The sequence below is a fragment of the Neofelis nebulosa genome, chromosome 10 (genome assembly GCF_028018385.1).
Source record: "Neofelis nebulosa isolate mNeoNeb1 chromosome 10, mNeoNeb1.pri, whole genome shotgun sequence".
Lineage (NCBI taxonomy): Eukaryota > Metazoa > Chordata > Mammalia > Carnivora > Felidae > Neofelis > Neofelis nebulosa.
Genome location: NC_080791.1, coordinates 105764598 through 105775733, shown reverse-complemented (window position 1 = coordinate 105775733; position 11136 = coordinate 105764598). Strand labels below are relative to the sequence as shown.

The following is an 11136-nucleotide window of genomic DNA, read 5'->3' as shown; positions in this document are numbered from 1 at the left end:
GGCACTTGAGATAAGACTTCTTCCTAACACAAGCCCACTGCTCTATCTCTGGGAGGAGTGAGTGGAGACGGGGCCTGCTGCCGAGCCTGGGTCGCTCCAGCTCAGCTCCCCGAACCCAATATGGGAGCCCTTGATCTGGGGAGACCAGGTGACCAGGAGACAAGAATGAAGGGGGAAGCCAGAGTCTTGGTGGTTGGGAGTGAGCTGGATGTCTCAAGCCTCCCTGGAATGGATCAGAGCCAGGCCCCTGTCTCTGCAAGTGTCCCCCTGCCCCCCCCCCCTCCCAGGGCTCTGCACTTCTCTGGGCTTTACCATCTCCAACCTCCACCCCCGCTCTGGCTTAAGTGCATTTTAGTAATTATTTCGTTAATAACAGCAACAACTCTGCATCCACACACCAGCCAAGACCAGCCTGCTGCCTGGCATGGATTCCTGCTCCCCTGCTCAGAGAGAATGATGGGTCCCAGATACTGCTGCAAAGCTCTGGAAACTCCCAGGAACCCAGGCCGTGGGGCCCCGACACTGTCTTGGGTGGGGGGGGCTGCTCACAGGGAACTTCAGGATACTCCAGGTTCAAGGGTCCGGGGCTTACCTCGCCCACCGCCCCACCTCCCTCACTGGTTCAGCTGGGCACGAAATGTACATAAGGCACGTGGTCAGTCTTTCCAACCCATCCAGGGCTGGCTCGCGCTGCCCTGGGAGCTCTTGGGAGCCCGTGTTCCCAGGGAGAAGAGACCTCCTGGGCCACACTTAAAGCTTAAAAGTCCCAAGTCCAGCGTAACAGTCAAACCCCAAAAAGTCTACCACCTCGCCGCCCCCGCAGGGAGCAGCTGTGAGGGTGATGGCTGCATACTCTCCACCGACTCATGGATCCAGCCGAGTCTTTTAGGGCTCCGTCCAAGTCCCCAGCCGATAGCAAAGTCAGCAGGGCCCCTCTCCAAAAGAGGGGGGGCTCCCAGCCTCAAAAGGGGAGGGTGGGAGGTAGGCTCTGGACAGCCACAGGCTTACCCTGGCCCCAGGAGGTCCCTCTGGCTCCCTCCGCGACGTGGGAGGGGCGACCGGCAGGGACAGCAACTCCAGTGTGAGGACTTCCAGTTTCACCAGTCGTGGGGAGGGCCAGGCCCGGTTCAGTCTCTCCAAGGGGGTGCCAGCGAGCAGAGAGCTGGCGGGCAGCGGCTCCAGTGTAACACCACCGCGTCCGGTGTGGAAGGGGCGCCCGGGGACCCGGGCCGTGGTGTGGTGCTGCCTTGGGGAGGGCAGCTCAGTCACACAGGCGGTAGAAGTGGAAATAGTAGTCTGTGGCCGGCAGGACCGGGGCCTCCACGCTGCAGTTGGCCTGACCCTGGGTGGGAGGGGAGCGGGCACAGGTGAGGTGGCTCTGGCGGTGCAGGGCAGGAAGCACCCCGCCCCCGGCGCCGACATCACCTGCCCCTGTGCCCCACGTCCTGCCATGCGCTCCGTGAACCCCCGCCTCCCTTCCCCGAGCCCCACGCTGAGCTACAGGCGCCTGGACCTCTGGGGGCAGGTGGGTGCCTGGGCTCACCAGCAGTGCCACCCGGAAGTGGTAGGTGAATTCTCGGAAAGACAGGATGGTCACTGGCCACTGGTGGGACGTGCCCTGGAGAGAGGGGAGAGAGAAGGGTGAACACAGCCCCCTGCCCCTATCCCAACCAGCAGCCCTCACCGGGGCTCCGGGGCGAGTCTCCCAAAGGGTAAAATGAGCGCTGAGAAGAGAGAAGGGAGGGAGCACGCTCTGCTTGGGGGAGTGATGGCAGCCCCCCTCTACGCACACTCTGTGCCAGGTACCCACGAGCCCACAGCCGCCGGTCCCTGCCTCCCCTCACCCATTACGCTCCAGGCACAAAGTATTTCATTAACCCCAACCTCACTACAACCCAGTAAGGTGATGCTGCTGGTAGATGAGGAAGCCGAGTTCCAGCCTAAAATCACAGGGCACCGGGTGGCAGGGCTGGGGTTGACACACGGGTCTGGTCTGTTCTCCTTCGCCGGGGAGCGTGAGGCCCGGCTTCAGACCGCTTGCCCATCTCCCCCGCTGAGGCTTTGGCTTGGCCTCCAGGGATGTGGATTCTGGCCTGAGCTCCACATCTGAAGACGAGGGGCTGGCTGGGCTCTCCCTCTACTTCCGGGCACGTTCTCCTCTGCGCCTGTTTCGAGGCTCCCACCCACCCCTCCACTCGTTACTTTCTGCACATCTTTTCTCCTCAGCTAGAGGGTGCATTCTTCCCAGGCAAGGCCTGGGTCCACCCCGCCTGCCTCCCCACTGCTGAGCCCAGGACAGGGCCTGGGCTAGAGGGGCCCCGACACATACTTGTTGAATAACCACGAATTGGTGAGAAGTCCCCTTAACCCGTGCTGAGAGTCACAACTTTGGGTTACGTGGGGATCACATGGCCAGTGAGGAGCTGAACAGGGAAAGGGTCTCAGCCATTTGGTTCTCCGAGCAGGAGGTGGGCCTCTACGAAATCGCCGAGAGATCTTGCAAAATGGTGGCTTGAACCATGCCGCTGCCCAGTGTGAACTCACCGGGCCCAGTGTGAGCCGCTGCCCGTGTTCCTTCCCGTTTCCCGCCCCCTAGCCCTTGCCACGTGTCCGGCTCTGCCAGAAGGCCACCCAGTCCCTGGCCTCCAGACCTCAGCATGTGCTGTCCTACTCCTGGGACACTGTCCTCTCTTCTTTCTCCAGCTGACCCCAGATCATCCTTCAATTCTCGTCTTAAACGTGACTTTTTCGGGGTGCCTGTTCTGACCCCGAGCACAGACAAGGCTGGCTCTCCCTGCCAAGGATTCCAAAATACCCTCCCCACCCGCACCGTTGCGTTCCATCCCGGCTTAGGCCTGGTGGGACTTTTGTCTTCCCAGGGGCTCAGTCAGGGCAGGGCCGGGGATGGGACAGAGCAAGGGCAGGGCCACGAGGCGCTCAGCTGTGACCAGTGCACCCGTGCCCCCTCCCCAGGGCCCAGAGGCCTGAAGTGTCCCTTGTGGAGGTGCCTTCGCTCTGGCCCCCGGCTCCTTCACCTGTTTGGGGGCGCGGCTGTGCCCGGGGAGAGGAAGCTCTGGGGTGTGGCTGGCCCACGGCTTCCCAGTCGCCCCCTACCTGGGTGTCCTGGTAGGTGTGCAGGCTCTGTGGAAAGTCCCTCTCCTCACACGGCTGCTCCTTTGACATCAGGCTGCACAGCACCACAGACACGGGAGACGAAGAGCTGGGGGAAGGCCCAGTTAGCAGGGAGGTGGGGCTCCTGGGGGCCCCCTCCCAACCAGCCCTCCCCTCCACCCCCCCTGCCCCGCTGAAACAAGCCGCGAGTCTGCAGGCGGCCTGACAACGATGCCCACGGGTCAAGGCCCGAGACGGCCGCAAACCCTTTGCCGTCTACCGTCCCACGTGGCGCTCACGCCCCGGTGCAACCACGGTGTAGTTTACAGATGAGAAGCTGAAGCCCAGAGACTGCCAGGGTCACACAGCCAGTCAAGCGCAGAGCGAGCAATAAAGTTGGCGTCGCTCCTCAGACCCCTTCCCCAGGTTGCCGGGGACCCCCACGTCCCTCCACTCACTTCATCTGCAGAGTCAGGCTGAGGTGCAGCGGGGTGCCGCTGCTGACAGGGATGTGGTAGGTGAAGTTTCCAGGCCTGAGAGGGCAAACATGGCTGCTGCTTAGTCCGAGGCTACCCTCCTGAGGCCCCCTGCCTGGACTCCCCGCCCCCCCACCCCCACCCCGTCTGTCCTGGAGCTCACGGAAAGCGACTGTGCCACCTCGGGGGTGGGGGAAGGGGGATGACATCTGAGCATCTGTACTGCCTGGGCTCACGTCACCTGAGGGAGTCTGTCCTTGGGGTGAGGGGAGGGGGGCAGCCAGGCCCACCTGCAGGCATCCTCTGGAGCGCAGTACTGGGAAGTGATGGGCATTGAGTTCTCCAGCACCTGGATGGAGGTCAGGGAGGGCACTGGGTCTGCAAGGAGAGAGGCTGTTGGGGCAGGGAGGAGGGTGACAGGGGCGAGAAGCCACCAAGCCCTTCCTCGCCAGACTCGCGTTCAGTCACACACACCTTAGTATAAATAAGTTTCAGGTCATTCTTTCCAGACCCCCCACAATGGCCAGGGTCACACCACCCTCCGCCCCAGCAGCACTACGAAGAGTCAGTTCCCGGGAGCCTGAGGCCCGCCTCCTTGACAAGAACCTGCACACCAGGGGCAGGGATGGGTGCCGGGGGGGTGCACAGGAGCCCGCCCACAGTGTTCTGCTCCTGACTGCACACGCTTTTCAACACTCAGTTCAGAGGCATCAGGTTGGTACCTTGAAATCAGCCATGGTGGGAGTATTCGCCACAAATCGGGGCTTTTTTTTTTTTTTTTTTTTCCCTCCAGAGCCAACTGTGAGACACCTGCCAGCACCAGACTCCTGGGGGCCTGTGGCCCTCTGTGAAAGAACCCGCCACGACCGGCTGGCTGGCTGGGTGAGGGCGGGACTGAAGTGTGACACGGAGGGCGGGTGAGGTCATCTCAGCTCACCTACAGGCTAGCTGCTGCCTGCCTGACCATCCCACCGAGGGAGGGGAGGCTGGGGCCACCGAACATGTGCTCAGCTCCGTGAGGCACAGCCAGGCACCCAGGGGCCCCAGGAGGCCTGTGGGCCCACAGACACCACACACAGACAAGATGGAAGAGACCCTCGCATTTCTCTTCTGGGCAAACTCCTGCGGTCCTTCAGAGGCTCAGCTCCAATGTCACCTCCTCCTGGGAGGCCTTCCTGATCACCTCTCCACCCCCGCCTGGATTACGTGCCCTCCCCAGTCACCAAGCTGCCTGCAAAGTCCCCTCAGAGCTGCGGCCCACCCCTACGCCGCCGTGTTCTCACGTCTCTGAGCCACCGGGGCCGGGCACGTGTGTCCTCAGCACCCCCAGCCCCCCACCTCCCTGTACAATTGAACTTCAGTCTCAGCAAGTCAGTTTCTAAGCTTTTTTTTCCCTCTAAGCCACAAAACCCATCAAGTGAAAGCCAATGAGAAGGCCCAATACCTAGAGCAGAGCCGCCTGGGAAGCCTGGAAGGCCCCTGGCCTCCTCTGCAGCCCCCAGGGTGGCCGGCAGGGTGCGTCGGAGGAGTCAGTGGCAGACAGATAACCTCTGCGGCCAAGGGTTCTCCGGCTTGGTGACAACCAAAGCCTTGAGATTTGGAAAGCTGGGGGGGGGGGGGGCGCGGGGGGAGACCCTACACAGCACCCTCCTTGCCCTGGCATGGGGGTGAAGGAGCCAGGCCCCGGTGTCAGGGAGATGGAATCCTAGCTCTGCCGCTGACAGGCCGAACACCCTGTCTCCGTTTCCCCATCTGAACTACGGGGATGATCCCCTCCTTGCAGGAATATGTAAGGATTAAATGAGGCGAGCTACATAAGGCTCCTGGCCTCATTCCTGCTACTTAGTAATGCCCAGCAAGCGTCTGTGGGCTGGCAATCCCGCGCCAGGCGTTCAGGTGGCTGAGCTGAGAAGATGGGGGGCAAGGTAGGGCAAGTACCTGGCTGGCCCTGGGCCCGAGTGGGCCGAGCAGGGCTCAGGCCGGGCTGGGGAAGCCCTCTGCGGGCCCGGCCGTGGAGACCAAGGCTGGGGCTATTCTTGGCTTTGCCCTGCCCTCCGGGGAAGGGGACTTCGGGGCTGGCCAGAGGCTCTGAGCTCTTTGGATGCTTGGAGTGGCCAATACCATTGGCCGACAGGCCCCAGGACTTGGCTCTGATGTTGGTGACTGGTAGGAGGGCCATCTGGCCGGGGCCTGTGGACAGAACCAGGGGTAGGCTGAGAAGAAGGCACAGGCAGCAACTGGCTACCTCCTGTCCAGCTTTCTCTAGGACTTCACCAGACTGTGGGTGACCCCCATCTGTCTCTTGGTCCCCTCAGGGAGACCCACCAGTCTTCCTCCGGAGCCTCATTCTGGGCTCCCGGACACCCTCCCTCCAATGAGTCTTTGGGGTCTTTCTCTGGACTCCCATAACACCCCCTCAACCCGAACCCAAGACAGCCATACCTGAGCGGTTGGTGGAGGGGCTGGGACTGGGGCTGAGGCCACGGCCAGGGTTAAAGCTGGAGCCAAGACTAGGGGCAGGGGTAGGGCTGGGGGTGGAGGAGGAACAGCAGATGACTGGACAAGGGCGGCTGGAGCACAGGTCCAAAGTGGGGATGACAGGACCTGGGGCTGAGCTGCTCAGGCCGGTGGTAACTGCGGAAGCCAGGGGCCGTATGAGCGAGCAGCAGGCAGCTGAGCCCCGCGCCCCCGCCGCCCCAGAACGCGGCCACCTCTCCCCCATCCCAACCCTCCGGACCCCCCACAGGCACGCACCCAGCAGCAAAGAGGGCCGTGTGCCTGGCAGCCCGGTGGTCACAGGGGACTGTCGGAGCTGAGTGGTCCCAAAGCTCTGGCTGGACCTGCTGGGGAAGGGAGGGCTGAGCTCAGAGGACAGCCTCAACAGGGAGGCCTGGGGGTTCCGGCGGAGCAGGAGGGACAGGAGGAGGTGGACAGGGATGGTGGAAAGGAGGCAGGGAGAAGGGTGGCAGGAGCCAGAGGCAGGAGGGCAGGGGCTCGGTCCAGACACGTACCATGGGCACCTGGCCTCACTCCCCCCAGGGTGCTGGGGCCGGAGCAGGGCCAGAAGACAGGAAGTGGACACAGCAAAAGAGCTAACGGGCAGCAGAGAGGAACAGGAGGGGGGGATAGGTGCAGGGGAGGAGAGAGAAAAGAAACAGTCAGAGATAGCCCAGGAGCTGAGGTGACAGTGGGCAAACAGAGCCCAAGATCCCATGGTGGCCCTCTTTCCCCCGCCCCTCCCCCCATGCCCATTCCAACCTGGGCCCCTCGATGCCCTCTGACTCTCAGAGGCCCAGCTACCTAAAGGAGCACTGAACGGGCCCACGAGACACACTGGCTTCGGTAGGGACCGGGAAATGTCTGCCCCTCCTCCAGGGAGACCTTCCCAGCCACCCCTGCAAGCCTCTGGCAGGCCGGGAGCCTGCAGCGCTATCCCCTTTGGAGGAGACAGCCTCCACGGCTCCTCTGACCCTGGGCTGCCCACCAAAGCCCCACCTGTCCTGGCGGCTTGGCCAGCAGCCAGGCCTCCGGGGACATACCCATCGGTTTCCACCAGGTCCTCCTCGGTGCGCAGGCTCAGCACATACAGTGTAGACATGGACACCACGCTGGGAGCCACAGAAAAAGGGCCACTGTTAGAGCTGGAGCTACTGTCCCGGCCCCTCTCTCTAGGGCAGGGTCTGTGGCCCTTGGCTCCGGGGGTTGGGCTCGCGAGTGACAGTGAACGGTGCCTGCGAGTGGGTCTCCCCAGCCCCAGGGGCACGAGACCGAATGAGGCAGCCCACTTCCTTCCCTGAGACGCCCCTCTGTCCCTCCCTCCCTCCGTGAGGTCTCCTCTCCCGGCCACATCTTCCTCTTCCCCCCGGGCCCGGGCCCAAGGGACAGCTCAACTTCCCCAGCCAGCCACCCCGGGAGCCCGGGGGACAAGTCACCTGAAGGCCATGACCACCACCAGGGCAATGATGGTTCCCTGCAGGAAGCGCTGGCTGATGCAGGCCTGGTCTGGGACCACAGATGACGACTGAGGACCGAGCGTGAAAGGGGAAGAAGCAGAAGAGGCCCAGACTGAGGGAGCCCATGGTCTCACTCAGTGTGGGCTCCGCTGGACGTGGGGGTGCTGAGGTCTGCTCGTTCCTACGGGGGAGGCGAGGGCAGCGGGAGACGAAGGAGAAACGGGGCCAGAGGGCTAGAGAGCTGGGAAGCGAGGGGAAGGGCTTGCGGTCCGAGGGCCTGGAGGAGGAGGGCCCCGGTCCCACCCGCCTCCCATCCGCGCCCATCCTCACCTTGCTGGCCACCTTGGGGGGCCTCTTCTTGTGGGGGACGCTGCCCGCCCGGCTGAACTGGCTCCCTGCATGGCTGCAGCAAGAGGGCCAGGGTCAGAGGTGCCTCTGGGAAAGGGGTCTGGCCCCCGCCTGGCCCCGCCCCCACCTGAAGGCACCCGAGCTGCCAGTGGACTTGAGGCTGTCCAGCCGCCGCAGTTTGGCCAGCTTGTGGCTCCAGCGCTCCAGCTCGTCAATGCGCGTCTCCAGGTTGTCCGTCAGCTTGCACAGCTCCTTCACGGCACCCACGTTCTCCATGAAGATGCGCTCCTGCCGCGGGCGGCCGGCACGGTCAGCCCCTGGGAACCCTGGGCTACAGGGAGCAGGACCCACGGCCGCCTGGAAGTCCTCAAAGCCTCCCTGCCCAGGTCGGCCTCGGCAGCCCCCAACTCCCCGCGCCTGCCTCCAAACAGCACCCCCGCCTCTGCACCTTTGCGCCGCCATGCGGCCAGCCCTTCCCACCCCTCCCCGCCGTCTGAACCCCGTCTCTCAGAGGCTCCCACCCTCTGATGAACGTGGTATCTCGGGCTTCAGCTCCTTATTGCTCAGCCAAGGCCAAGACATAGTACTACACGCTCCTTGATGCCCGGCCTCACGCCAGGTAGTTACAAACATCACCCTCACACTCCGCTGTGTGTTTCAGCTTCTCAATAACCACCTGGGAAGGTCTTGGCAGTGGACTATCTCTAGCCTCCTTTCAAAGGGGAGGAAAATGATCCCCAGGGAGCTTCCTCTTGCTGTGGATCGCACAACCATCGTGTCGCCAAGTCCCCAGCTGGCCCTTGAACGCTCACCCCCTTTCCCCGGGGGTGGGGGGCGGGGTGGGGTGGGCAGGGGGCTCCGGAGGCAGCATGAGAGAAGACTGGGGTGCCTGCCCCCTCTGCACTTCAGTGCCCCCAGTCTCTAAGTGGGACATAACGCCCCAGCTGGTCCACCCACGGCCCTTGGGCTCTCTCCATCCCCCCACCCTGCAGACCTTGTTCACCACCAAGAAGTTCTCTATGGTTTTCCCATTGGCAAAGACCACGTCTCCAGTGTCCTTCACGGCCTCAGGCAGGATCTCCTTCACCTCCTGGGCGATGACACCTGGAGAGTGGGGGAGGGTGGGTACAGAACACCCACAGCGCCAATTATAACGCAAGGAGGGCCCCCAAGTTTGAAGAGGGCGAAATTCTGAGGGCTAGAGATTTGGGATCCAAGGAGCACTGGAGCAGGGGCCTCCCACGGACCAGTGTTGGTTGTGGGGTTCCCTGGCCTGGGGGAAGGGTGGATTCCTGGGTGTAAGGCTCCCAGGGAAAGTGGGCCTGGATAGAGGCAGGATTCACCTAAGGAGCAGAGGATGCCGGGACCACCGTTCCTGGACCTCTAGTGTCCCGGGCACCCAGGGCTGAGGGGCGGGACTTCTAGAGGGCAGGATTCCTAGGCAGGGGTTCCAGGAGTCAAGGAGAGGGGTTCCTGGGAGTGGGGTTTCCAGCGGGCTGGGACAGAGTTGCCAGAGGACAGACACAGGGGGTGGGGTTACTGCGGGCGAGGCTGCTGGTTCTGGGACCCCAGCTCCCGTCGACGTAGCAGGTCCCTACCCGTCTCTGGCGCCGTGGCCTCGATGCCTGCGGTGGCTGCAAACTCAGGCTTGTATCTGTAGTGCACCAGCCGCATGCGCGAGATCCTCTTCAGCTGCTCCGTGGTGTCCACCTGCACGGGAACCGGGGTCGAGACTGAAGCCCTCCCCTCCTGGGCCCGTCCGAAGTAGGCCCCGGAGCTCAAGACGGTGGGGACCCAGGGTCTGCAGTGCGGAGGGGAGACCTTGCACCAGGGTCGAGCTCCAGAAATCTAGAGCCGGCCTCCCCCATCTCCTTCCCCTGCAGCCCCGCCCTTCCATCTGGCCCCGCCCCCCCCCGAGCCCCGCCCACACACCAATCCGCCCCTCGCGGCCCAGCCCTGCCCCCGGCCCCTCCCGCGGGAAACTCAGCTCTCCCCGCCGCACAGCCCCGCCCCTCGCCCACAGCCCCGCCCCCACCTCCTGCACGTGCTCCTTGGCCCGCAGGTCGGAGGGGTGCATGAGCGAGCCCATGACCTTGACATTGCCGTGCACGACCAACGCCTCGTCGGGTCGGTCCGTGTTGATGCCCACGCGGCCATGGTGGAAGACAGTGTCGGGCACCTGCGCCCGCTGCCACAGCACGTCGCTGTCACTCTCAAACTGGCCTGGGTTGGAGGCCTAGCACAAGTTGGGGTTGGATCAGTGCTAGGGGACGGGGCACCTGCAGTGCCCTGGGAAACCCTGCCGCCACCCCTCCCGCTCCAGGCAAGGGTTCTCACTCCACCATGCCCAACTTCAACCGACCCTCTCACTGTGGCACTTTTCAGTCGCTTGTGGGATCTCAGAAGGCTACCTAGGTCTTGTGTTCCTCCACGCTTGTGGCTCAGAGGGTGGGAACTCGCCCAAAGTCACACCACTAGCACCGAGTGGGATCAGCATTCTAGCTCCTGACCACCCCCCCGCCCCCAGTACCCCGTATTCCTCCTGGGTGCTGTTTCTCCCAGCTCTGGGGAGGACTCTCAACCCCTTGGTTGGAGATGGCCCTCACCCTCACGATGATGCGCTCTGAGATCTGGGCAGCCAGCGTGTAGTTCTGGTTCTGTGCATGGGCCTGGAGCGCCACCACCAGCATGAAGTACCTGGGGCGCACAGGGGTTTAGAGGCACCCAGGGTCCTGCCCCACCTGCCCCTGCGCCCCAGCCACCCTTCCCAAGTCTGATGTTCAGTGCTGAGGCTCCTACCACCCCTAGCCGCCCGAGGAGGGGCGGGGGCGTTCACAGCTCATCCCACAGAAGAGGAACCTGAGTCTCCACCAGGGGGCAGACATTCCCCAGGACCCACAGCTAGGAAACCTTTGAGCTGTTTCATCCAGAAGCCGCGCTTCTGGTCTGTCTCATCCTTAAATCAGTTAGCCTTAGGTACGAGTCTCAGGTCTCTCATCTGTAAAATGGGTCAGTCTGTGGGACACTGACTACAGGGTGGTGTCCTGCTGCCCTTCCTCCTCGGAAACGGAGGGCCTGCCAAGGCAGAGGTCAAGCCCGCTCACCTCTGGTCAGGGTTAGGTTTGCCCTTCTTCCGCATGTTGTTGGCGGTGGTCTCGCTGAAGTGCAAGCGCCCCACAGTCACCTTCGTGACCTGCTCAGGAGGCAGATTGACCCTGCAGGGGCGGGGGGGTTGGTATTCAGTGGGC

The 11136-nt window shown here is 63.4% G+C and overlaps 1 protein-coding gene across 11 annotated transcripts in view; it reads right to left on the bottom strand.

Moving 5' to 3' along the window:
• Positions 1–1014: 1014 nt before the first annotated feature.
• Positions 1015–11136, bottom strand: part of MYRF (myelin regulatory factor) — a 31610-nt gene continuing 21488 nt past the window's right edge. For 4 of the 11 annotated variants that reach the window (XM_058689250.1, XM_058689258.1, XM_058689257.1 and 1 more), the window contains 18 exons: positions 10993–11103; positions 10495–10585; positions 9924–10124; positions 9487–9598; positions 8883–8992; positions 8016–8176; positions 7871–7943; positions 7520–7608; positions 7127–7195; positions 6599–6679; positions 6342–6430; positions 6030–6221; positions 5526–5777; positions 3878–3980; positions 3570–3644; positions 3115–3220; positions 1544–1618; positions 1015–1342 (listed from right to left, as the gene is read on the bottom strand). In XM_058689250.1, coding sequence (XP_058545233.1) covers positions 1262–1342; positions 1544–1618; positions 3115–3220; positions 3570–3644; positions 3878–3980; positions 5526–5777; positions 6030–6221; positions 6342–6430; positions 6599–6679; positions 7127–7195; positions 7520–7608; positions 7871–7943; positions 8016–8176; positions 8883–8992; positions 9487–9598; positions 9924–10124; positions 10495–10585; positions 10993–11103 — 2071 coding nt within the window. In that variant the 3' untranslated portion in view covers positions 1015–1261. The remainder of the gene's footprint in view (positions 1343–1543; positions 1619–3114; positions 3221–3569; positions 3645–3877; positions 3981–5525; positions 5778–6029; positions 6222–6341; positions 6431–6598; positions 6680–7126; positions 7196–7519; positions 7609–7870; positions 7944–8015; positions 8177–8882; positions 8993–9486; positions 9599–9923; positions 10125–10494; positions 10586–10992; positions 11104–11136) is intronic. The other 7 variants (XM_058689253.1, XM_058689251.1, XM_058689252.1 and 4 more) reach the window with 7 other exon arrangements.